Source organism: Acanthaster planci, linkage group LG21, assembly GCF_054643075.1.
Source record: "Acanthaster planci isolate LZ-2023a linkage group LG21, COTS_SCS, whole genome shotgun sequence".
Taxonomy (NCBI): Eukaryota; Metazoa; Echinodermata; class Asteroidea; order Valvatida; family Acanthasteridae; genus Acanthaster; species Acanthaster planci.
The window spans coordinates 5,296,040-5,323,019 of NC_141797.1; the positions used below are offsets into that span (position 1 = coordinate 5,296,040).

At 41.5% G+C, this 26,980-nt stretch overlaps 1 protein-coding gene across 3 annotated transcripts in view; it reads left to right on the forward strand.

Moving 5' to 3' along the window:
- LOC110989417 (uncharacterized) overlaps nucleotides 1-26,980 on the forward strand; it is a 58,136-nt gene that overhangs the window by 14,641 nt on the left and 16,515 nt on the right. Inside the window, exons 10-26 of one of the 3 annotated variants that reach the window (XM_087131083.1) lie at nucleotides 593-1,553; nucleotides 2,112-2,298; nucleotides 5,316-5,445; nucleotides 7,308-7,394; nucleotides 8,125-8,325; nucleotides 8,849-9,121; nucleotides 9,613-10,752; nucleotides 11,730-11,993; nucleotides 13,064-15,358; nucleotides 16,544-16,767; nucleotides 17,222-17,373; nucleotides 18,163-18,281; nucleotides 19,176-19,435; nucleotides 20,240-20,549; nucleotides 21,468-21,640; nucleotides 22,213-22,448; nucleotides 23,232-24,261. In XM_087131083.1, the coding sequence (XP_086987209.1) occupies nucleotides 593-1,553; nucleotides 2,112-2,298; nucleotides 5,316-5,445; nucleotides 7,308-7,394; nucleotides 8,125-8,325; nucleotides 8,849-9,121; nucleotides 9,613-10,752; nucleotides 11,730-11,993; nucleotides 13,064-15,358; nucleotides 16,544-16,767; nucleotides 17,222-17,373; nucleotides 18,163-18,281; nucleotides 19,176-19,435; nucleotides 20,240-20,549; nucleotides 21,468-21,640; nucleotides 22,213-22,448; nucleotides 23,232-24,261 (8,042 nt within the window). Of the gene's footprint in view, nucleotides 1-592; nucleotides 1,554-2,111; nucleotides 2,299-5,315; nucleotides 5,446-7,307; nucleotides 7,395-8,124; nucleotides 8,326-8,697; nucleotides 9,122-9,612; nucleotides 10,753-11,729; nucleotides 11,994-13,063; nucleotides 15,359-16,543; nucleotides 16,768-17,221; nucleotides 17,374-18,162; nucleotides 18,282-19,175; nucleotides 19,436-20,239; nucleotides 20,550-21,467; nucleotides 21,641-22,212; nucleotides 22,449-23,231; nucleotides 24,262-26,980 lie in introns of those variants that run through there. The other 2 variants (XM_087131084.1, XM_087131085.1) reach the window with 2 other exon arrangements.

Sequence of the window (26,980 nt, forward strand, 5' to 3'; positions counted from 1 at the left end):
ATCCGACGTTTCCAATTTTAACTGATAGAGACAAGCTTGTCAATGCAGCTGATGCTACCAGCACTAAGAGACAAATAAAATATGCTGCAAGTAAACCAATCAGATGACGAGGATTTATACAGGTGTTGTATAAAACAAATCATGAATGTTTCATATTCGTGCAATGGTATATTCTTGGTATGATAGTCGTGACGGATGAAATGGTCTATTTCACTTTGCCTCGTGGAATATACAGTTTCATCTGAATTATTCTTACAGTTGTACTCGTTAACATTTGTTATTTATGTACTGTCGAAAGTAGCACCTAGTTTGCAGTTGTCTAGCATGTGAGCTCAGTCAAAACGCCAGCCATAGTAGGAAATAAGAAACCTATGGGGTTTGGAAACGGAGTGAATTTGTTTTATCATGACGTGACACAGAATTTGTTGTGTTGGAGTCAGTTGCATATGAACAGCCATTGTTGACAGGTGTGTCCTTGTAAACACAGAGTTCTACCTGAATCCTAATGGAACATTCATATTATGCTTGTTTTGACCATCATGGCAAGGTGGCTGGAGGAAAATATTGGCTTGCTTTTCTTGATTCTTTGTAGCCACTGAGGATTACACAGTCAAGAAACCCAGTGTCAAGCTGCATCCTTATTCATCATTCTCTGAGGAGAAACATGTCTTGAAACATGAGCAGATTTTCTACGAGCTCATCTTAAGGCATCCAGAGGCTCGAAATCATGGAATTCAACTCACTGTGTCCTTCCCGGCCGTAGACAGCCAAGTACGCATGGCGTTTATCAATGAAACACCGTGGTGGGAGATTGGGGCCAACTTGGTTGCTACCACACATGGTGCAATGTTCAATGAAACGTCCGATGAAGCTGGTCACCATGTTACTATCGACACTGTTCAGAGAGTGATTGCTGATCATACCGTTCCAAGCATCACTGCTGCCTTCTCAGCCACTGATCAGGCCTTGGGTATCCTGGACCAGTTGACTTTCCTCATAAACCCTTTCATCAACCTCCAAGACCAGCAGAACAATGCCAAGGACCTAATCAAATTTTGGTTCTATTCCCGTGCTTTGACCGATGTTCTTCCAGACCAAGAACTTAGTATTGCAGCCAAAGCCTCTTACAAGTATTCCCGCAGTGATTTTTTCACCAGTGACACACCAAAGTTAAAAGTTACTGTCCAACCCTTCATTCCATTGATCCCAGCTGCCAATCCATCCCAGTCCCCGGACACCGCTGATCTTGTCCGCTACACCTTTGACTTGTCCCATGTCCTGGACTTCTATATCCTAGACATCTGGATGAACGTCTCCTGTCCAGATCTTCAGATTGTCCCTGGCACTCTGGAGATGGAGTTCGTGGAACCTGACATGAACACCACTACCAATAGTTCCACTGACCTGAGCTTCACCAGTGAGACAACCTACTACATCCACCTGTCTGCCTTGGCCCCTGAGGTGAACTTTAAAGGAAATCAGACATTCCTGATGTGGAACAACTCCATGCTGACACATCAAGAGATAATATGTAATGTGATGCTGTCATATAGGTTAGTGCCAGCATTGTAACTGTAAGCATTTTACAGTTGATCTTGTGTCAGGTTCATCGGAATCGCTGACATACAAAAAAACCTATATGAAGTATTTTTATCTTTCAAGGTACGTAGACAAATATTAACAAGGTTTTGATGAATGTCCCATGGCTTAAACCTCTCTCACTCATATTTAGAAGTTCAGAAAGAAAAATGTTTCAAGTCTCTTGACATGGCTGAACCAGATTTCAGAAACAAGGACTGAATCCAACTCTTTGCATAAATACATGTAGGTGGATGAAACCAACAATGGAAAATGTACAACTTATAAAAATTACAAGTTGGCTTTCTGTCACCACTAGTTGCTTTTCTTCCATTGGCATATTATGTTGTCAGTTCTTGAAGTTGATTTCCTTGTAAGTTGGATCAATTTATTTCCTTTCTTTTACGTGTAACTTTTCGTGTTTGTCCTTCAAAAGGAAAAACAAGTCTGGTGCAACCTGACATTTCTAGACTTGCACATAAATGCAACTCGTATGACTCAAAGCACAACACACCATTTATTTCTTTTCTCAGGAAAGGATCTGCAGCATTGATCCTCCCCTACTTAGCTGGTCGTAGCCCTGCCCTCACCCTACCAGGCATAGAGTATGTCCTTTACCCTAAGGATTTGGTTGGGCAGAATGACACCATGTACAAGATGCCTGTGGGATCCAATGCTACTTACATTCTCAACATCACTTTTCCAGAGACTTCTACAAAGGTAGGTTTCCAACTCTTTGTATTACCTAGGTTAAGACTAGGTTAACCCTAACACTCCTCAATCCTTCACCTGTTGGAGGACTGAGGAGTGTTAGGGTTTAGGTTATTAGGGGAGTAACATGTACCTGTAGGTTGGTGGACTGAGGAGTGTTAGGGTTAAGGTTATTAGGGGAGTAACATGTACCTGTAGGTTGGTGGACTGAGGAGTGGTAGGGTTGAGGTTATTAGGGGAGTAACATGTACCTGTAGGTTGGTGGACTGAGGAGTGTTAGGGTTAAGGTTATTAGGGGAGTAACATGTACCTGTAGGTTGGTGGACTGAGGAGTGTTAGGGTTAAGGTTATTAGGGGAGTAACATGTACCTGTAGGTTGGTGGACTGAGGAGTGTTAGGGTTAAGGTTATTAGGGGAGTAACATGTACCTGTAGGTTGGTGGACTGAGGAGTGTTAGGGTTAAGGTTATTAGGGGAGTAACATGTACCTGTAGGTTGGTGGACTGAGGAGTGTTAGGGTTAAGGTTATTAGGGGAGTAACATGTACCTGTAGGTTGGTGGACTGAGGAGTGTTACGGTTAAGGTTATTAGGGGAGTAACATGTACCTGTAGGTTGGTGGACTGGGGAGTGTTAGGGTTAAGGTTATTAGGGGAGTAACATGTACCTGTAGGTTGGTGGACTGAGGAGTGTTAGGGTTAAGGTTATTAGGGGAGTAACATGTACCTGTAGGTTGGTGGACTGAGGAGTGTTAGGGTTAAGGTTATTAGGGGAGTAACATGTACCTGTAGGTTGGTGGACTGAGGAGTGTTAGGGTTAAGGTTATTAGGGGAGTAACATGTACCTGTAGGTTGGTGTGGTGGTTCTTTTCTCGCCTCTCACCCCTGCGACCCTGGTTGGATTCCTGCCTCAGTCCACATATGGATTGGGTTTTTGGTCCCTATCCGATTTTGCGGGTTTCACTCAGAATATTTCTCAGGTTTTCCTCCCATCTCTAAAACCGTAACTGCTCATTGTCTCCTCTACACAGGTTTCTTCAGGCTGGGGAGCTACAGTGCCAAGGGTGCTCAGTTGAGGAATCCTTGGTGTCATTACCAAAAATGAAATAATAAACTCCCTTCTTAACTCCTAAATCTTTATTTTGTGCTTGGTTTATGTAGTTAACATATTTGTAGACTAAGACATTTACATCAAGCCTGAGTTAGTTCCATGTAGTACACGTTATGCCAGGACGACATGTACATCACATAGCACATTATTGAAACTGTCAAACTTGTACAAAAAGTGCTCTCACAAAGAAATGAAATAGCACCAGAATGTTATCTGACCAAATGGAACCTAACCTAACAAGTCAAGTTTTAAATTGCCAGGCCACTTTTTGAGTGGAAGGCATAGTCTTGCTAGCTACCTCTAACATTTTTCAACCATATTTGTACATGTTTGTACACGTATACCTGCCAACTGTTTGATTTGATTGGAATTACTCCTGATTTAAAGGTTACAGACGGCAGAAATTGGAACATTCCTATTTCCTAGAATAGGGGGAAAGTACAATGATTAAAAATGTGTCGACTGAAGAGGGCACTAGAGGGCACTGTTTGTAAAGCAGAGCACTATTTGCCATGTTTACAGTTTGTATTGGTTGCCATGGTTGTGTAACCCTCAACGTTGCAACTTTCTTTGGGCGCAACTTTGGTTCTAAGTCAGATTTTGTTGTGACTTTAATGTCCACTCTCAAGGCTCAAAATAGCAGCAGTTACAGTACATGCACCTGTGTAAATGGATAGGTACAACATGTGCACACATTTGCCTCTGTTATATAGCAGGTTGTTTTGGGCTCTATGGGCTCATCAAACGGATACTCTGATTTCTTGACTTTCCAATGTTGGCAGGTATACGTTGTTTACAAAACGTCCCCTTTTACCAGAATACCGAACCGAGTGATACATGAAAACAAAGAGCTCAGTGTACTCTTTTTAATCCAAATTGTTAAAAAAAATGGTGCAAAGGCTAATTGGGACAATCTTGTTACAAATGTATTTTATCCAGGAGTAAATTTGTTAGCATACACATTAAGCTGTATTTTCAAGAAATTCCCAGATATTAACTCCAAGAAATTCACAGGTATGCTTATTAGGTCCATGAAATTCCATGAAAGTAATTCCATGGAATTCCCCGGTATGGTATTAGCTCCATGAATTGCTCAGGTATTAGCTTCATGAAATACAGAGAATTGCCAGGTATTAACTTCATGAAACACAGAGAATTGCCAGGTATTAGCTTCATGAAATACAGAGAATTGCCAGGTATCAGCTCCATGAAACACAGAGAATTGCCAGGTATTAGCTTCATGAAACACAGAGAATTGCCTGGTATTAGCTTCATGAAACACAGAGAATTGCCAGGTATTAGCTTCATGAAATACAGAGAATTGCCAGGTATTAGCTTCATGAAATACAGAGAATTGCCAGGTATTAGCTTCATGAAACACAGAGAATTGCCAGGTATTAGCTTCATGAAACACAGAGAATTGCCAGGTATTAGCTTCATGAAACACAGAGAATTGCCAGGTATTAGCTTCATGAAACACAGAGAATTGCCAGGTATTAGCTTCATGAAATACAGAGATTTGCCAGGTATTAGCTTCATGAAACACAGAGAATTGCCTGGTATTAGCTTCATGAAATACAGAGATTTGCCAGGTATTAGCTTCATGAAATACAGAGATTTGCCAGGTATTAGCTCCATGAAACACAGAGAATCGCCAGGTATTAGTTTCATGAAACACAAAGAATTGCCAGGTATTAGCTTCATGAAATACAGAGAATTGCCAGGTATTAGCTTCATGAAATACAGAGAATTGCCAGGTATTAGCTTCATGAAATACAGAGAATTGCCAGGTATTAGCTTCATGAAATACAGAGAATTGCCAGGTATTAGCTTCATGAAATACAGAGAATTGCCAGGTATTAGCTTCATGAAATACAGAGAATTGCCAGGTATTATTATTCTTGTCCTTTTCTTCACAGCTTGATGTTACCCTGGCAATGCCTAATAATGTTCTTGCTGTGTACTATGCACATGTGATCCATCAAGGTGCCAGGCTAACCCTGGATGACCATGGTGTCATATCTGTTGAGACAACATCAAAATACATTGGTAAGTTATTGGGGACATGAAGGGCTGTTGTCATTATGGAACTTCTCCTTTGAGTGGAGGGCAAAAGTTTTACAACTGATGTAGAAATTCCACATGCATGACGTCTTAAAAGCTTGAACGTTGGATTCTGTGTACATTTAATTTTGCATACTATCAAGTCTCTGATTATGTGTTTAGAGTTACATGTATGTTATTAAGTTTGAATGGCTTAGCTTGTACATGTACTTGTTGGTTGCTAGTGACGACTCAAAAATACTTGAAAAATAACGGAAAGCCTGCCTACCTACATGTACATTGGTTGTAGCTAGAATATGGCTTCCTCACCTTACAGACACCTGTTCTTTGCCCTAATTTCCTGGTCTGATGAACTAATTTATTCTCTTTCTGAGAAACTGTCTTAGTAATAACCAGTAGTTATTGGATACCAACCTGCTACAAGCGTTATATTAGAGAATCTACATGTACCTTTGTACTTCTGCATAGAACTATGAATTATATTTAACTTTGGATCAAACTTGCATAAAGAGTTCTTGTTTGCATTGTGACATGTGTTAGCAAGGGATAACTGATTTACTGTTTTTCAGGCTTTGGAAAATAACGCAATAAAAGTTTTACAACCATAGTGCTTTGTAGTACTGTAGCTTGATGGTCTCATCCAGTCTAGTATAGTTTGAGATCAAAGTGCTTTGTAGTACTGTAGCTTGATGGTCTCATCCAGTCTAGTATAGTATTGAGATCATAGTGCTTTGTAGTACTGTAGCTTGATGGTCTCATCCAGTCTAGTATAGTATTGAGATCAAAGTGCTTTGTAGTACTGTAGCTTGATGGTCTCATCCAGTCTAGTATAGTATTGAGATCATAGTGCTTTGTAGTACTGTAGCTTGATGGTCTCATCCAGTCTAGTATAGTATTGAGATCATAGTGCTTTGTAGTACTGTAGCTTGATGGTCTCATCCAGTCTAGTATAGTATTGAGATCAAAGTGCTTTGTAGAACTGTAGCTTGATGGTCTCATCCAGTCTAGTATAGTATTGAGATCAAAGTGCTTTGTAGTACTGTAGCTTGATGGTCTCATCCAGTCTAGTATAGTTTGAGATCATAGTGCTTTGTAGAACTGTAGCTTGATGGTCTCATCCAGTCTAGTATAGTATTGAGATCATAGTGCTTTGTAGTACTGTAGCTTGATGGTCTCATCCAGTCTAGTATAGTTTGAGATCATAGTGCTTTGTAGTACTGTAGCTTGATGGTCTCATCCAGTCTAGTATAGTATTGAGATCATAGTGCTTTGAAGGACTGTAGCTTGATGGTCTCGTCCAGTCTAGTATAGTATTGAGATCAAAGTGCTTTGTAGTACTGTAGCTTGATGGTCTCATCCAGTCTAGTATAGTATTGAGATCATAGTGCTTTGTAGTACTGTAGCTTGATGGTCTCATCCAGTCTAGTATAGTATTGAGATCATAGTGCTTTGTAGGACTGTAGCTTGATGGTCTCATCCAGTCTAGTATAGTATTGAGATCATAGTGCTTTGAAGGACTTTAGCTTGATGGTCTCATCCAGTCTAGTATAGTATTGAGATCATAGTGCTTTGTAGTACTGTAGCTTGATGGTCTCATCCAGTCTAGTATAGTATTGAGATCATAGTGCTTTGTAGTACTGTAGCTTGATGGTCTCATCCAGTCTAGTATAGTTTGAGATCATAGTGCTTTGAAGGACTGTAGCTTGATGGTCTCGTCCAGTCTAGTATAGTTTGAGATCATAGTGCTTTGTAGTACTGTAGCTTGATGGTCTCATCCAGTCTAGTATGGTTCACATCACTGATGGACATTCTTTACAAAGTCACAAATTGACTTTAATCTTCACCAGCTGACTGGGACATTCCAGCAAGAACTACTGTAAATCTGGATTTTGGCATGGTGAGAAACCTTGCTGACAACAAGTTGGACAGTGGAGGTGAGTATGTAACATTTAACAATCTGTAGATATCAAATGGACAAGTTAGCAATGAAGTATATTAGTTTTCTCTTACCCATACCCATGGTTAGATTAGTCTTAACTTGAGAGATGCATTGATCATTATTGATCACTTCCTCCAATTGCTTTTCATTCCCTTCAAAACAGTTTGATTACAAAACCAGCATCCTCAACAAACAGCAATCACATGCATGACAATCAGAATTGCGCTTAGGCCAAACACAAAAATTACTATGTTTCTGGTTACCCGAACCAACCTAGAAAATCATGCGGAACCTATATCTTTTTATTCGACAAATCAATAAAATATAAAACTTATGGTGCCTTGCCTCGAGCTTAATTTTGTGTACATTGTCCTGTATATTGTTATTGTTTTAATTCTTTTGCATGAGATGGACGGCTCTTGTGTGTTTGTATTGTAACAACCAGCTGCTTTAGTGCTCAATCACAGTGCTGATATGTAATATTGACGTACACATGTACAGTATGAATCTGACGCTGACTTAGTACCTGTTACAAATATACACGCCCCCCAAAAAATATATACCATCATCCGACCCTAATTTTTTCGGCTATAAAAATTCAGAGTAAAAAAATATTTTACTCAACCAACCTCCCTGATTTATTTTTCAGTTTAATAGGAAACACAACTAATTTTTCGTTTGGCCTTATTCGATTCAATCACCTTGAACATTTTGTTACCCAACAGGAGACAACTTAGTGCTTGAATTTAACGTGGTGTTGGAGAACACCACGAACCTCGTGTCACGGGATACAGAGCACGTCCTCTCAACATCTGTCTCTTACTCCAATGGCAAGGACTTGATACAGCAAGAGACAATGCGTGTGTTGGAGCCTGAGGTGATTCTGATATTGAACATGACCAACGACACAAACGCTGGTGACCCAGGTATGAGACCATCTGTCCATTGTGCAGAGGCCAATTTCAATTAGGGGTAAACTTTGCTGAGCATGGAAAGTATTTGCCAACCAAAAGATGTCTGCAGATTTGTGACTGAGTCTCACAGTGAAGTAGAAGTTTGCTTACAATGTGGAAAAAAAAGTAGCACACGACCTAAGGAAGTAACTACCAAGGGCTAAAGTCCGACTTAGTGGTGGTGGTATTTTTGTCATTTCAAAAAGTGAGTATTTTTGGCCGAAACTAATACTGCACTTGGAACAAGTTCATTGCAGATATATACAACTCTACTCACTGCTGCATATTAAAGTGCATTATTCTATTTCTCCCTACCCCTTACCATCTCATTCCCTTCACTTTTAGCAGCTAGTTCCTGCCATGGTTTCCTCCACAAACCAGTATCCACTCCATCCTATCAGCTATCTTCCAAACACACCTATTCCTCCCACTCCTTTCCTTCAGTCCTTCATCACCAGCTCCCCTCTCTTTGCACCCACCTTCTCTCTCATCCTAGGTGACGTCTTCCAGTATGGCATCCACCTGTCCCACACTCAGGTCTCTCAGAGTCCTGCTCATCACGTGGTTATTGAGCTCTACTTGCCCTACATGGCCGTCTACCAGGATTTCATCCCTAGTAATGGCTCCCATGTCCCCATCACGAGGATCTTTGAGGGGCTGGGGCAGTATGAAGCTGATGGGAAGCTGTGGTTGTACCTCTACAAGCTCCCTCTAGAAGAATTCATCGAGGGAACCTTTTTGATTCAGATTTCTACCAAATTGACGGAAGGTATAGAAAGTAGCAATCATCATGTACATTCAGGAACTATGAAATTACCTGAATCCAATATTATTGTCATGCCTGTGTGCATTTGTCATTTTGTGCAGGGTTGGAATAAAAGCTAGTCCTAAGTTTTCACTAGTTATATCTTGCAAGTTTTCTTTTTCCTGTTTTCACAAGTTCGCAATTGTGATGGTTATATTCTTCATGTTGGGCTGTATTTTTTTGCTTGAATAAAATACTAGCTCTGTACTGCATTCCTTATCAGTCCATGTTATCACGTTTTTTTATTTCATGTGTATACTGAAAATAATTTTTATAGTAACATGTCATAACTGAAACATTAAAATGTACCTTGGATACCCAGGGCTAGACCCTTCACTAAAGTTATTGGGCTATGTGGATGTATATATTTGGAGCCCAATCTGTCTGTGTACACATGTGTGAAGGGAATGGTACCAGAAGGTTTAATGCCCATTACTGTTCTTTTGTTCTGTCAGGAACTGCTCTCTTGGCAACTTCCAGATATCACATGTACAGTTTCTACCAATGGGGTCGTGTGTATCACTTTGCTGGTGTCAGTGAGAATGTCATCAATATTCGTAATGCCACCCTGATCTTTGATGGCACCTCTCATCCCCAGACTCCAGACAACCTGGTCACCATTCATGAGCAGGTCACCTACACCATGCGTGTTCCTGTCCCTCCTATCCCCAGCAATCTCTCTGTTGCTCTGCAGCTGCCGCGGTACCTTGTCACTCTCAAGACCTGGGAGGTCATGAAACTCAAGGGGGAAGTACCTCATCCGCTGCCTATTGAAGGCACCTTCCTCAGGCAGGGTTGTTTTCCCAATGACACTGCCACAGATGCCTGTTTCTGTGCTGAGTTCCCCTCCGGGAATGGTACATTCCACATAGTGTATCCTGATTGGCTGAGCAACTGTGCAGAAATACCTAAAGAGAATTGCACGGGGTTGGATGTGGAGAGGGTAATCCTTGCAGGGGATGCTAGGAATCAGTCCATAAGAAATACCTCTTGCAATGGGACCACTTTCAACTGCACTCAGTGCAATTACAACAATACTGGAAATTGCTCCCATGCCAATGAAACTGTTGACTATAATTTGGTCAGTACATCCACTATTTGTGTCTATCATGACTGGCTTTACAACTCCTGCATTCAATCAGTTCTGAAAGAGTGTCAGATGAACTCCTCCATCGTAGATCTCTGGAGCCACATGTTCCTAAGATCACCTCCCAATCAAGGAAATCGTGTTAATGAGTCTCTGTCCAATCAAACGCAAGCAGGTAACTGGAATGAGACATGGACCACACCCACTCAGCAGTCACAGACCAATCAGATTGATTCAAACCAGACCTCAGCCAATCACACAACAGCAAGCCCTCCATATGCCAATCAGAGCCAAGCATCCAATCAGACATCAGCTTCTGATGATTACTCATCAGGACTCTCATGCACTGACTTAGCAGAAGCCTTCTGTGCAGTAGCCACCTTACATCGTTGCATCCTACCAGAGTCTGTGTACAATGAAACTGGTAGAGACAGCAGGAATGTCACCTGTGCCTGTGGTTATTACAAGCTTCCACCTTTTATACCTACGCCTCAACCCACAGATGATGGTAAGTACATGTATATGTGCTGCATGTACCTTCAGGAGTGTCTGCTCTGTGTTGAAACAGGAAATGGTGAGCTTCTACATGTATGTGGCAGTGATGGTCCTCAGGTGGGAACTCGCCACACATGCGCACACATTGTGCTTGGCATGCAACATGCTGAGCAAGTGCAACCAGTTTTTGCTGAAATGAACAGTCCCCGGCCCTCCGGGTGTGTGCCAGGCATGAGCCCAGATGCAAAATGTCCTACCACCCTGTTTCTTCCTTACAGTTGTGAGTGCAGGACTTGGATCAGAAGGATGAATGACAAAACAGAATTTTTGTTCACAAAAATGACTTTTTTTTTTACCCATTACAAAGGAATCCCCTCCCCAAACAGGTTGTTGTACCATTGGTGCTTTCAATAAAAAAAGCAACATTCCTCCAGGGGTGGGCTACTTGCCTCCCCACCCCCTCTGGAGTGACCGCTGCTTCTTTGTTGATGAGGGGGTGCTTCAAGTCAAGGCAGAAAGCCAGGATCTGAAGATTTGGTGTCATAAATTTGCCTAACTTTTCTAACTGATGACCATTATGCTGAAGCTTTTTGGTTTTTCTTTGTGCATTTGATGGAACGAAAGACCCCCCCCATTCCCAGACACCCCTCCAGCTGAAACCTTGGGTAGCTGGAGCAGATTCAACTGGTCATTTTGTTTAAGATTAGGAAATCAGGTTGTTGGAGTTTTGGACTCTTTTCTTGCCTCCATGTGGTCTAAGCTGGGACTCAATGCAGTGATGTTTGTGCTTCAGTTCATTTCTCTGTGTTCTCTCTTGCTCTAAATTACAGTCCAATTTTGAAGTATCCTGCCATAAACTAATGTCTTCATTACTGAGTCCTTTAATTTCCTGAGCTGGAGCCTTTCCACAGAACTTGCACATTTTTAGCTCACTCCTCTGCTGCTTTGTTCATGTTTTATTTTGTGATTCTTCCATCTGCGTTTTTCTAGGTCACTCCGTGAATGATACCAATGTCACCACAACCCCTGACCCTTACCTTGCCTGTGGGAGCCTGAATGCCTCTGTCCAGGTCACAACTCCATTACCAGACGCCAATGACACCACAAGAGCACCCTCTTTGCCCAGTGTCTGCGACGAGGAAGAAGAGGTGTATTATGGGATGGCGTCTGTCGTTCACACTGACATCTGGTCATCCAGGGAAGGGGCGGTCTGTACTTTTGTTGGCGGGAATCATCACAATCCTTTCAATCCAGGTCAGAAAATAATTTAAGTTTTTGGGCCATTGTTGGTCCTCAACCATATATCAGCATATCCAGTGGTGTGTTTTCACAAATATGGCCAGAAACATGTTTGTGCTTTGGTCATTTGTTTGACGTTTTTGTAACTTTGGCTATGCCTGTCTGATGTCATTGTTCTGGCCAAAAGAGAACAAAAGGTTAGAGTTGGTTTAGCGCCATTCAAAGTGGTGGAAAATAAGCAGACAAAAGTTGTGTCTTTTTTCAAATATGTGAATTGTACATCCCAACAGAGGTACTCTGTTCTAGCATGTCAAATGAGAGAGCTACTCTGGGAAAAAAATATGCTGAATGTTGATTGAAATTGACAACAGTGTCTTTTACTGGCTTGTCTCTGTTGGATGACATAACCATTGCTGGTTCTAAACATGCTCTTGGTTTTGCTTTGGCATCTCAAACTTGTTTTTGGTCACTAAACATGCCCTGGGACTTGTGTACCACAGAGCTGGTAAACAGAGAATATTGCCTAAAACCTGTACCTAGTAGACATCAGTTGACAATCATAGCAATTAAAACACACATTGCGAGACATGTTTCCCAGGGACCTGTTTTTGTAAAACAAATTGGTTCTGTGCTGATTAGATTCTTTGCTTATAACAGCTTCCTAAATTTGATCACAGGTGGTTGTCTATAACCCTTGGCTAGAAGGGCAATGAGGTGCTCTCACACTTAACACAACAACAAACAATGGTTAGGGATAACAGACAATTGCCAGACTGAAAGTACTACATGTAATAAGGTGTGCTTTTATCAAATCAGGGTCTATTGGTGTTTTAAAACACATTTTAAAATTTGAACATACTTTTTATACATAAAACTTCTTATTCTGTTAGTAATTTTTGTGCAACTTACTCAATTACTGATCACCTTAGATGCCCTGATTTTCAGTTTGTGTCCAAATTTGTCTTGTCCAAATCATAACATGAAGTGAATGAAATGTTAATAAACTCCTTTACAGCTATTTTTGGTTTTCAAAGTCAAGAGTTCTCAGGTATAATCAAGGAATGCTTTACTTTTGCCTTAAACAGGCGTGTACTACATATCAGAATACCTCCCAGCTAACCTGAGTGAGGGTGGTAGCACTGTCCTGGTTACTGTCACCATGGTGGTCCTTGACCTCCCAGAGCTGAACCGTGGTGATGTCCTCCGCTTGAATGCAACCTCCACCTTCTCCTACGTGAGCTACCCCATCGCCCCTAGCGACATCTTCCGGGAGAACTGCACCTGTCGCAAGCCCCTGGAGGAGCACTTCGACCCCTCCGCACCAAGGGAGTGCTTCTGTGAGACCTGGCACCTTGCCAACATGACCGACGAACAGTGCAATTGCACCAGTTATTATGTGGATGAGGGAGACAGCTATGATGGCTCCCTGTCCTGCAATTGCATCAACTTTTGCTGGGAGATTCTGCATTACTTCTTGAACCCACCGCACGTGGCTGCTCTACAGCAATTCAACACCGACAACTGCGACTGCACCGATTTGAACAGTACCCTGTCATCACATGGCCCAGAATCGTCACTTCATCGCCACGTCAAAAAGTGCATGGAACCTTACAAGCGAAACTACTCCTGTCATGATCTTACGTACACTGTCACCCACCATGAGGTCTCTCTCAAAGTCAGCTGTGCATGCGAGAATGCATCCGTAGAGAGCATCAATAAGACTCTGTGCTCGTGCAATTCTTCAGAGATTTTAGCCAAGCTGCAGGAACTATTTGACAGCAGTGTGACTGTCAAGCAATGTATGAATAGCACTACTGGATTTGATGAGGAGTCTTTCCGTCTCACATTCAATCCCACTGATTGCTCCTGTCAGCCCATGGAGGCAACAAGTACTGACCCACCTCATTCCACACTAAACAGTTCTCCCCAGGTGAACTCCACAACAGGGGCCTACAACACTACTAAGTCTCAATCAAACTGCAGCTGTAAGATGATGTGTGGTGTCCATGTGGAGCAGGACTGCATTGGCGTGCTAGCCGGCAGATGCACCAACATCACACACACCCACTCGTTACCCCTACCCAATAGCACCTGTCAATGTCAGAAGCTGTACAAGCATCCATATAACATATCCCAGGTGCTAGAGTGGTATCAGCTACAGAATGACAGCACTTCTTTTGAGATGGTTCCCGCCTCGAACAATTCCACCGTCTTTGAAAATGCCACTGCTGGAAATGGAAATAATTCACTGTTTCTAGGCAACACAACTTGGTTGAATAACATCACGTCAAATGGCACCTTTGATACAGGAGTGAATTTCACTGATCTACTTAGTAGCACCTACACGTATGAGTTGGAGTGCGACTGTCCTGATATCGATAAAGTTGTTTATCATGTTGAACCCGCAAAATGTGTTGAGATACCAGCATTTGAGATTTATGACTGTGACTGCTTTGTTCCACCCGACAATGAGACTCAGTTCATACTAGACAACTGGGATTATAATGCTACCATTATTGATCAGATGATCACCAGGAAGTCACATGATGTGATCATAGTAGAGCCAGAGCTTCAGATCAGCTTCACCCGCCGGCCGGAACCCAGCATCGTCGACAGCATTGACCCGGTCATCTTTGACTTTGAGATCACCCACACTACTGACTCAAATGCCCCAGCCTTCAATGTTACTTTGCAGCTAGATGCCGTCAACTTCACCCGCACTACTGGCTTTGCAGACTTACAGTTTCCCTCTGAGGAGGCCTCCTGTGTGGGGGGAGCCACCCTCTGTGACGTGTCCTATGACAATGCCATTGGCCGTTTCCACCTGCCACTCTTACCCATCGACCCACCGGGGGCTGTCTTCAAAGGGACCTTTAATTTATCCGTTGGCAATCACATTGACTTTGTGGCCAACTCTCTGATCACAGCAACAGGTATTGCTTGGTATGACAGCAGCCTGGTAGACTTCCCTGGTCGCCTCTATCCATCTATCATAGCCTCTGACACTGTCAAAATCGATGCGCCAATCATCTCAGCCAAACTGGACTTCACCACGGCCAACTCCTTCATGTTCCTCACCAGCCTGTTCGGGGAGCCACCTCAGACCTTTTCCATTGGGGACTACGTTCGCATGGAAGCCAAGCTGTGGATCCCAGAGATCACTTTGCAGTTTGTTAACTTCTCAATGGAGGCTGCCATGCAGAATTTCACTGCCAGCTCAGGCCGCATCCTTCTGTCTGATAGGGTCTACCACCGAAATGATACTCCTTCCATCTACCTTGAGATGGAGGGTGATCCAGACTCATCAGAAGGCTACTTGTATCCTGGAAAGCAGTACAATACAGCTAGATTTCTTGATACAGGAATTTCTGTTGTGCCAGGTAACAATTCATTTGTAGCATGTTGTGTGTCACACATGTAGCTGTTGAGCCTGGTAGTTTATGTTTATGCAGTAAAATCTCAATAACTCCAAAGTTCATCAAGTTGAAACTCCCGATCACTGCTACCTCAAAGATATACTTCATTCCTGCCCAAAAGAGTAGGCGTGTATGCATAGAAATACCTTTACCATGTTTACAGCTCAAAATGCCAACATTGCTACATCTGCATACATGTACCTCAAAAACAGATTAGAAACAACCATTGAAACACTTCCAAAAAGTGTAAAATGAACACAAAACTTCAATTATGAGCCTTTACTGTCAAATTCACTGCGTCTTTTCACTCTGGGACACTTATATGCACGCTGCTATTCAGATCAATTAGTTACAAACCAATCCATAACTGCAGCAAATCCCAGTTTTCAAGCTAGCCCGATTGCTACTCCAGGCTCTATATCTTGCACACCAGCAGTGCTAGTTATTGATGCTTTACGGTGGCCATTTGACCACAAAAGGAAAGGTCATGACACCAAATATTGGACAACCTGAGTAAAAATCCTAAGCATGCATGGGGCATTGTGCTGCAGACATAAAAGACCAAATGATATATTTTCCACATGAAGGTACATTGTACAGGTAAGTATAGAAGTTCAAGTGGTTTATTGTTTATAGAACAGAACTTTCTAAAGAACAACATCAAATCCAAGTAAAATAATGATTTGTAAACAAAAACATTCACCACTAGAAAAATTCATAGAGAAAACAACCAGAATGATATTTCAAATAGCCATTGTGGGGTCAGTTACATGTACATTAATGTACATGTACATGACCTGCACGTGTACACATACAGTGTACTTGTGTATGGTTGTGTTATGACTTGATTGTATAAAACTCTGGAGCCTTTGCTAGCTTGAAATTTGGATGCACATATCTCAACGTTTTTATCGTTCCCTCTGAGTTTGAGTTACAGATTTTACTGTATTATGAAATACTCTATGCATGTAGCTACATGTATGTATTTTGAATTGCATAGTTATGAGCCAAGTTGCTGACTTATGGAAGACCAGACAAAAAGTTATCATTTACTCCAGCGTGGAAGAAAGCAAGTGGTCACATAGCTGTTTGTGTGAGGACACACCCACTACAACTCCACTCATCAGAAACTTTTCCTTCCCATGCCAGGTGTTGTCGTAAATGAAGCAGATAATGTCGCCAATAATGAAGACTTCATCCTACTTTACTTTACCTTCCGGGTCAAGGACCAGCCATACTGGGTCGAGGGCAGGGAGATACCCTTCAGGATATCAGCAACCTACGTCAGTGACTACACTCGCACCCCTGTCCTCTTGGTAGATGATAGCATCGTGCTGACAATGGTTGAACCTCAGCTGAGCCTAAGGGTGGAGGTAGGGGGCTTGGATTCCAGACAAACTCAGTCTGTCTTGTCTTCCTTACTTTTGCTTGAGTTACATTGTCTGGTTGTTACATTTTTGGTTTGTTACATTATCTCAAAATCAATGTCCTCATAGATGTTAAGTTTTTATTTACATGTAGCTTCAGGGTTTAGTCAGGTAGGGTTGTTATTATCAGCTCAAGTTTTTGCTTAGCATTTGTTTACATGCAGGTGCCTCTACACTGACATTAAATTTGAAGTAATTTTAATTTGGTGTACATACTTTGCTTAGTTACATTACAATGAATTTCTTCAAAGTAGGTTGGTTTTGATAGATTTGTGCAATAATGCTTTGATATTTTTTAAAGTTGTCATGTATTTTTGGATGCTTTAAGATTCCTGCCCACCTGCTACTGGTATGTAGGGATATTTATGTGTAGTTATACTTCCCTTGTTGCTTTCTTCAGCTTCTTGACCATCCATGGCAGTTAGAACAGGTCAAACACCATGCAGGTTACACTTGTACTGAAAACACCTGCTGTGCCTCGGGTAGTGGATGTAGTCAAGGTGCAGCTTGTATAACGGCCACTGATGACATGCAGGACTGTGCAACAGCAGAGTAGGTTATACATGTAGATAATTAGGAAATATTGGGCTCTTTGCATGAACTAAAATGGGGGCAATGTGTCATTTGAGTTAGCTAGCTGGATACATGTAAGTTGTCCATATTTTGGTTTCGGTTTCAATCTTCAGCTGAGGGTGTCAGTTATCATGACTTTAGTCCATCAAGCGGAGACCCATTACCTCAATGCAGCTCCATTTATCTGTGATGCTTAAGTTTGAAGAATGTGCATTTTTGATTCCCATTGTTAATATTTGAAGCATGATTTTGGAGCTTGCAATGAGCTGAAGGCATAAATGAGCAGAGATTGAAATGAGATAAAGGGCACATGTAAACAGATCCAAAATAGTAAAGATAAGAAAGATTGTTCATTGGTAGGACTTCATGTATAGGCAGATTAGATAGGATGTTGTAGACACTAAGAAAGGGAAAGTCAGGGAAACTGAGCAGATGGACATACAGGAGAGTAAATAGGAGCACCCATCACTCACCTGTTGCACTGACTTTGATGAAGCAGATAGTTAGATATATGAATTATTGTTCTTTGCAACAAAAACTCCAGCTTCTTATTTCCTTCTCTTTTTTTAAAGGAAGTTACGATGATTTACGTTCACAATATATAACCCCAGGTTACATGTACATTCAAAAGTGCACTTCATCTTTGTTGATGCTTGATTGTGATATTGTATGAAAGAGTTGAATACATTGTTTTTATGCAACACACTTCAAAAGGATATAAAAACGCTTTTATTCCATTGTTTCTCTGGCCATTTCATGTTCTTCTAGATGCCATTGCTATTCTGGATTTACACTCAATGATGAAGGGGGGTGCACGGCAGTTGGTAGAACAGCAGGTGACATCATAAACTACGGACTGACAGCTACACATCATGTGGACTTTACAGGTACATGTAGGCTGTGAGGTTATCCCAGCTTGCCACTGTGGGCTATTAGTCCTATCTGTAATGGGTTGACTTGCCAGGGAACTTGTTCACTAAGGTCGAGTTCGCGCGGTTTGTTCTTGACCCGGGTTTCGTGTTCTCGCGCTCGAACGGCGGGAACACGACACAAGAACACTGTTCTTGAAACAGGTTCACACACCACCTTCTTGTCAGGGTTTTACACGAACACACGGAAAACTTGTGAGATTTGATTTTTGAAAAGCCGTAAAACTATTGAGATGGCTTTACAAAGCTAGAGACAATAGAAAGTTTTGCAAAATCAACGTTTCCATGACAAAAAGTATTTTTTTAATGGAAAAAAAGTTAGCCCAGTTATCCAAACATTAACTCTAGAAGAATGCACAAAGACGCCGCCATGTTGCTTGCTACAAACAACTAGTAGCGATAACCGGTTGTATGTTCCCGGCGTTCGAGCGGCTGACCCACAAACAACAAATCGAGCTGTTCGTGAACATACGAGAACAAGCCGCCCAAACTCAGCCCAAAGCAACAATCTTTCCAACATTGGTATCCGGTGCAAAGCACAGTGAGAATGGCATTGAGATGCACTTGTATGGTGTTGCAATGGTTTATGGTGCATAAAAGCTGGCTCTAATACATGTAGGTGTTTAATATCAAATGAATGTTGATTTTGGGACAATTTATCAAAAGCAGTTTTCGCTTTGTGCACATACATTGGAGAAGGCCCCCTCTGCCTTTACAGAATTGGTTTATGCAGTGTTTGCAGTCTGCCTTCCGCTTTGGGCCAATGCACTTTAGCCCCCAACGTTGACCCCCTAAATGCCCTCTAGTAAGTATAACAAACTTTATGCAGCCATTCTCTTTCTTTTCTGTCAGGCAATGCCTTTGATGTCTTCATCGTTGTCTCCTCTGAGCTTTCTTCTGATCTCATCCCTGATGCTCATTTCATCAGTCACCCATCTACCACCATCCCCATCTACACTGACAATGTCCCCTCTCTCCGACAGCTCAATGATCGTGAGTTTGAGCTGTACATCAAACGATTCAATCATTCCCAGATGTGTGAGCGCTTTACAGTGCCCCACCGTATACGGCCTGACGTGGACGTGTTTCCTGGAAAAACTTGGACCAACAGGGTAATTAAAAATTTTTTTGGAATGTTTTCAGTTAGTCTGAGGGGAAATAGTATTTCTGTTTTGAGGTCACCATCACATTGCCCACAAGTCAGCGATGCAGTTCCTACTGAGTCATGCCTTATTTTATACCATTTTTTCTGGCTTGAGCAGGAAGATTTTCTTGATTACTTGTTTTTGAATTGTTGTAAATGAATCATTCCCTCACCCAAAGTTCCTTGAGTTTCATACATGTAACTTACCCTTTAAGGGGAATGATTTAGCTTCTCTGGTTAAATAAATACATTTAAAAATTGTGACTTCGCCCCATGTGCCGATTGAGTGTGCATGTAGTATAGAATTAGCAATACACGTGCAGTTATTTGCATATCATAGTTCAAGGGCCACTTTTGTTGCTGGTTGCTGTTTCATCAATCGTTTAAGACCAGCCACATGATGGGCCCTTGACCAGTAAGGATTGGTAAACTAGTTGTCTGATGTATTTATGAATAGTGGTTAAATGATTCATAATAGCCGAGGAAGGCTACATTATGATTACATGTACATGTCAAGTTATGAAACAGTAAAATGAAATAAATGTGATACTTTACTTGACAAACAATCAATGAAAGGCACCTTTTGAAGACACTTTATCTTTCTAGTTTTTCATATGCAAGTACATTTTAATTCATCATTTCAGTGCCACCAGTTGCTATCAATATTCGTAACAGATTTGTTAAGGGACTAAAAGATATAAGTAGCTTTGATAACTTCACACTCAATATGTTGGATAGTGTCACAATTTTCCTCGACTGTCAATCCTGCCAGGTTTCCATGTGGTACTACTCGGCTAAACCCTACGGCACGCCCATTGAGTTAAACACAGAGTCTCGTTTCTACCGTCTAAAGGAGAGCATCACCTTCAACCTGACCACCCCTGCCCCAAGTGCTCGCTTTTACATGCTGCCCTTCTCCCCAAGGGGCTCCAGTGCCATTGATTTCAAGGTGTATTCCTCATCGGAGTGGGCCCATCAGGTGACGGTGAACCTTCGGAAGGAGGGGCGGGTCAGGTTCTGTCTAGAGGTGGTCGTGCCCAAGATCAAGTGTAACCTGACGGTCCTGCTAGCCCTCCCGGAAGGTAGATATTCAAATTCACCGCCAGGCTTCACTTCTTGTCATGTCGTTTTCATCTCACCCTTTAGCATAAGGCTCATGCCCAAAAGACAGGTGGGTAGAAAAATGGCATCTTGCCTGAAGACGACATTGCCCTTTTAATTTCAAACTTTCTGCCCAACTTGTGTCTGTGTCCACAGTATGCTCCAATATATTCCAACTTGGGCACTTTTATGCCCAACTTGCGTTTGTGTCAGTAATATACTTTAATTATGGGCTACATTCAAAAATGCCAGTCGTCGATTATGTAAGTCCTGTGACAGCAGAAGTGTAGTTTTTTTTCCCTTGGTTTCTAGTGCAGTGGGTAAATGTACTCATTTGTTTTCTTACGATTACATTTCCTGCTGAACAGCCAACAGACATTGTTCATCCAAGTGTAAATTCAATACCTTGGGCTAAATTTATTAGTATGAAAGTTGTAGATTCTAATTGTAAGTGTTATCTGTTCAGTCCAACTGGAAGTCATGAACCTATATGAGGTTTTCAACAGTGGCAAATACAGACACATGTTGAAGATGGACTTAGCCCGTTTTAGACATAGTTTTATGTTTAAATTTGAATGATCTGAAGTTTGAAATCCTGTTTATTTTTTATTTTTGGCTATCCAAATTAACTTTGCTCTGGACAACTGAATGGAAAGTAAGTCAAAATCAATGTCTTCGTGTGATTCGACCCTGAGAACTTGGTCACATCTACAGTGTACTTGGTCTGTAGTTGTGGGGATTATAAATACATGTGCTATATGATAGTCATTTTTTAACCAAAATATTCCGAAATACATACAGTCCTACAACTTTTTCCAACTTTTTCCAACAATGGAGTCCCAGTACTGTGGCTAAGACTTTGTGGGGAAAAAACATGTGCCCCTTCATTTTCTCCAAAGGCGATGGATTCACATTTGAAACAGTCCACATCACCAAGATGGGCAGTAGAATCATCTTCCCTGCTGAGAAGCTGTCTAATGAATCTCTAACCTCTGATCTCCATGGTAACAAGTTCTTCTACGCTGAGCTGCCTGATGTCTATAGTCAGCCCTACGTAATACACAAACAAAGGGTAGGAGTCATGGATGTCAGATCTCCATACAAATGAACATAAGCAGTGTTCTCTACAAAGTAAAAGAATTCTAGAGATTGACCAAACAAAAGGAAAGTTGGAGGCACCTTTTGTCCACCAAATGGTACACTTGTCAAAACATGGCAGATAGTTTCTTTTGTGTGAATAATCCCATGAATCTGTAGCATATTACATTCATGCCTATGGCAGGGCACCGTTCACTTCCAATTGTCACTCAAACCTTTCTCTTTGTCACCAGTGATAGGCTGCTCACACTTAATGGGAGCTAGTTACACCTACATATATATCTCTTTTTAAAGACCAAATGGTTCTGAGCAGCACCATTTGAGAGACACAGTGCTGCTATAAATCTTCTATGGTGTTATAATCAGAAACCATTCCATTTTGCATGACTCCTAAAACTGACAGAACTGTTTTTGATTTTATTAACAACTGAAGAATTGCATTGCTTGCAAAGTTTTTATGTGTATAAATGATTTAGTCATGGACATTGATAATTCATGTACTTTGTAATAAGCAAGTATTTCCTCCAATCCATTTTTCCACACTAGGAGTTTAACTCCACCATCCAGCAGCAATTCAAGACAATGAAGGGTGAGCAGGGTGCCTATCCTGCAAGCCCTGGCTGTGTCGCTATCAACACCACACTCTTGGAGAAGACGGTGCTGCTTGGGTGTTTCCACGATGCGGATCATTACTTTGATGTTACCATGGTGACCAGGGATCAACCTGAAAGTGTGAACTTCACCGAAGCAATGACGAGGCGACTGTGCCAGAAGCTATGCAGGTAAACTTGTGGAATTGTGAAAAAACTGAAATTTAAAAGCTGTGTAGAAAGAATCCATCATCGTGTTTGACAGGAAGCTTAATCTGGTTAAAAAATTTGGGAACTTTGCCTGACGCATCATTTCTTGTTTACTGTACACTGTAAGTCCTGGCAGTTCATTTTTATGTCAGGAAGGGAACTAATGAGAGTAGATTGGACTGGCCATACGAATTACAGACTGGGGCATGAACAACTCAATCCAACTGCTAATTATATGAGAGACTACGGATCTGAATGCACAAGTAAATGGGAAACACCTGTGACTTGTAAATTGCTTTTGCAATCTTCATATTGCATTTTTAGACATGTTTGTGAGCCACGTGTATTATACGTGCACGTAGTGCACATGTAAGTTTATCGGACTCACACAGTCAAAACCTGAGTTGGTCTTTGAGTCTTACTCATTGAGAGATTTGGGTTTGACTTGAGTACATTCAGGGCATACAGCAGTCATTCCCATCACAGCATTGCAATCAGAGTAAATGCACGTAAAATAAGTGTGACGTGAGTGTCAAACATGTTGGAAAAAAACTGGCAGGTACATGTATATGCCCCAATGCACTCGGATAATTGGTGTACAATAGCCACATGCTGTACTGTACAGATAATGAACGGCCATTTTGTTTCCAAAATCTGAAGCTGATGTGACTCTCCTTTCTACAGCCCTGGATTGTAGCAAGCTACCGCCATGGTAACCATGAAATAGCAATGGGTTTGTTTTATTTCTGTACTCTTTTTTGGCAGGGATGCAGATTTTCTCATTTCAGCCACAAGGAATGGCACAGATTGTTACTGTGGTAACTACACGGCTTACCGTCAGTATGCAGACATCGCTCATTCGCTCTACACACCAGTGAACCGTACCCTCCTGGAACCTTACATTGAAACCATCTACTTTGAGTGTAATAAGACTAGGAAGGAATGGGATAACTACACAGTGACTTCCACCTGCTTGGATCAAGAAGTGTATGAAACTTGTGTGCGGGACCTGAACAGAAGCTGTGAAAATGGAACGATGAGGGACTGTTTGGACAGTTTGGTTGTGGATTGCCAAAACAGAGCGCAGCTTGCATGCAACGGGTCAGCGAACACGGAATGCCACACTCCTCTGGTTGAAAATTGTACCAATCAGGGGATGCTATTGTGTGGTGAACTCACTACAAGGCACTGCAGACATCTTGATGAAGAACCTTGCTTGGAGCAGGCACGTGAAAGCTACTACCTGGCCACAGACTTCAGATCAACAAATGACGGCCAGGCATGCTGTGTGGATGCTTACGTCAGCATATGCACTATACCGTACAGTGAATCCTGCTGGGAGTTAGTTTCATATGAATGCACGAAATATCATTACCTCGAGCAGCACTACAACTTGTCCTACAGTGCTTGTTTGGAAGCTGACTACCAGAAATGCATGGAAGGGCCCAGACTAGCATGTGCTTCTAATGGCAGTCACGTGTGCCTGAATATTACAGGACCCTTCTGGAACGAATCTGCAAGACACTGTGACTATCCAATTATTACCCTGTACAATGTGACGACAGCAAATTGTACCATGGAGCAGCTAGCCAACTGTACCTTCTGTTTGAACGAGGGGCTGGTAGGGTGCCAGGCGTCTGCTGAGGGGGGTTCACTTGAAGGGTGCATTGGAATTGCAGTTGATGACTGCTTTGATGGGTGCTTCAACAAGAATTGTCATTATGAGCTTCATGAGGTCCTCACCAAGAGCCGATATAGCAATTGCAGCCAGGTAGAAGCAGAAAGCTTTGATGTGGTGAGTGGTCATTGCTTGCCCTGAATGTTTTGCTGAGTCATTTGTCGTAACCTTCTCTGTCAAAATTAGTCACAAGTACGGTAAATGCAGAAATGTGAGATTTGAATATTTTTGCTTTATTCACTGAGAAAATTTTTCTGGCAGATTATTCTGTGAAGAATAATTATAAAGATATGTAATAGAAATCTGCTGCAAACTGCTTGCTGACTACAATGACCTAAAATGACCAAAACGTTGGTTGATTATCTGTTTACTTGTTTGTCCTGTCCACTTGTCGTTTTGCCTTTGAGAAAGATTCTGCTAGGATCAAAACGTCAAACCCTCAATATTTTGAGAAGAATAATTATAAATAATGAATGTTTGAAAATTGTCAAGAATAAGTTGCAGCAGGTTAAAACTGACAGGTGTACTGTACATGTATGTGGACTTTGCAGACCTACAGTTCATTCTGAGCAATTTCCATCTCATCCTATCACCCTAGTAAGGTCTTCAGAGGAGCAAGCCTGGTCGTGCACAGAGTAATATTCCATTTATCCCATAAGGACCTCTGTTGCAAAGCACTCTATACAACCAAGTACTGTACATGCACTGTACATGTGCACGTACCGGTACATGTATGTGTTCGGTAGTATATGTTCCTGTTGATACAACATTTTTTTATGCTTCTGTGTGCATTAAGGTGGGAATGATGGGCCACCACCTGTACATGTAGGGAATGTGCATACTTTCTTTCAACAAACAAGGGAAGTTTGAACATTTTGTTTCCACAAAACCTATTTTCTCAGTATGTGCCTGTAATTATTGGATTGTTAGCTGACAATCTACCGGCATTCAGATCGGGTAGCATGCAACTCTAACCATGCAACGGATGTAAAAGCCTGTTGGATTTCTCTCTGCAAAATAAATCCATTGTCACAGGTAATGTTAGAATATGCAAAGGTGTCAGTTGATGCTGGCTGAAAACCATGTCGTTACCAAGTTTAGCATTCAGTGATCAACTGTTTGTCCTGAAGAAGAATTTCCAGTGTTGCTAAATTACCAGTAAATTATTGTCAGTGAGTGTTCCTATGATTTGAAGTGTCTAATTTGACATGTCTGGAAATGCCTGGCCTTGCTTTGTTTGCCGTAAACCGCAGATTCTCGGTTTGTAGCCCTGCGTGCTCTGCATGCTTTGAATTACACAGTGAAACGGTTGATTGTTCGGTGGCATGCGGCTCTACTCAAGCTTCCACATTCCCGTTGCCTCTTTTCAAAGTGGGGACTATTGTATAGCTGGTGATTATGATGCAAATTCGGTCTTTTCATTTCTGGGCTATGCACAAAGACCAATTACCATATAAACAAGAGCCAGGGTTTGCTTTCTTTCACTGTGTTCGCTCGAGCATGGGCCGAGAATAATAGCTGAAAAGCAGGCTGAGGAAAGAAAGGCCAATGGCCCTTAGCTCCAAGCCCTGATCAGTGCCTACATAAGAGCAACATGGATCAGAACTTCCATCTAGTGTTCAGACCATTGTCAGTTTACAGAGTGTCAGCAACAGGAAAAATATGGAGAAGTGGGATGCATGTAGGAACCTCAATAGACATGCCAAGAAGAGCCAATTGTCTGTATGTTTTGATCACCCTTATACATGATGAAGCAAAGGTGGTGTCAAGTTACCGGTAGGTGTTCCGTATGTTTGAAACAGAGCTCCAGCGTCACCAACTGAAAGTCTACCAGCAGGTATAGGGTTTTTTTGTTCTGACTGTTGGATGAGAACATACACATATGGTTTATATGGCAGTGGAAGAAGAACATTAACACATTTGTTGAAGGCATGAGCCCCTCCAAAATCCCCCTCGTCAGTATTTATTAAGTTGGACGTACCTGCATTTATTGGTCACTTTATTTAAGCAGTCCAATCATCCGTTCAACATAATTTCAGTGTAATACCAAAGAATGTCCTGCCCTTTATACTTGATTTGTGAGAAGTAACATTGTCATTCCATTTTTGTGGATGTACGTATACTTAGTAAAGCTCAAATTTCCACTTCAACTTTGAACAATGCTCTTCCATTTTTATACTTGTCTTATACTTGTCTAGCAATAGTGTCGTGCTGTTACTAATTTATTGTTACTAAATAGTAATGGTAATTAGTATTAATTCACTGTTACTATTCACTTTGTTATTACAAAATTTATTCTAAAAGGAGTAACATACTGTACAAATGGAGTTTTGTATTTGTCAGGAAATGTCAATAATTCCAAATGTCAACCCATCATTATTTATGACAAATTAAATTCAGAAGTAATGTACATGTACACCTACATAATTACACTTTGCATCTGATACTGAAATTGTGTAACTTTGTGCTAAATTCAACTTCACAGCCCTCCCACATAAATTATTAAAATGAAAGTATCAAAAGAAGTTAACTGAATGTTGAATCCAACTTGTATCCGTCAAATACAAGTGACAAAAATTTGCGATGACTCCAAACAACTCTAATAATAAAGTACCGATAAATGTACATTGTAGCTCCGCAGTAACATGGAGGTCGGTTTCCTGTGAACTTCAGCTTTTTCAATACGTTCATTTTATTTTGGAAAGCTTTAGTTAAGGAGTTGTATAACTTCTGTTGTTTGCCAGCAATCACATGCTTGATCTCCAAAATAAATCTGTGATTTGTGTACATTGTATTGTGCATATTTAAGTAAAAACTTGCTGTGGCTGAAGTTGGG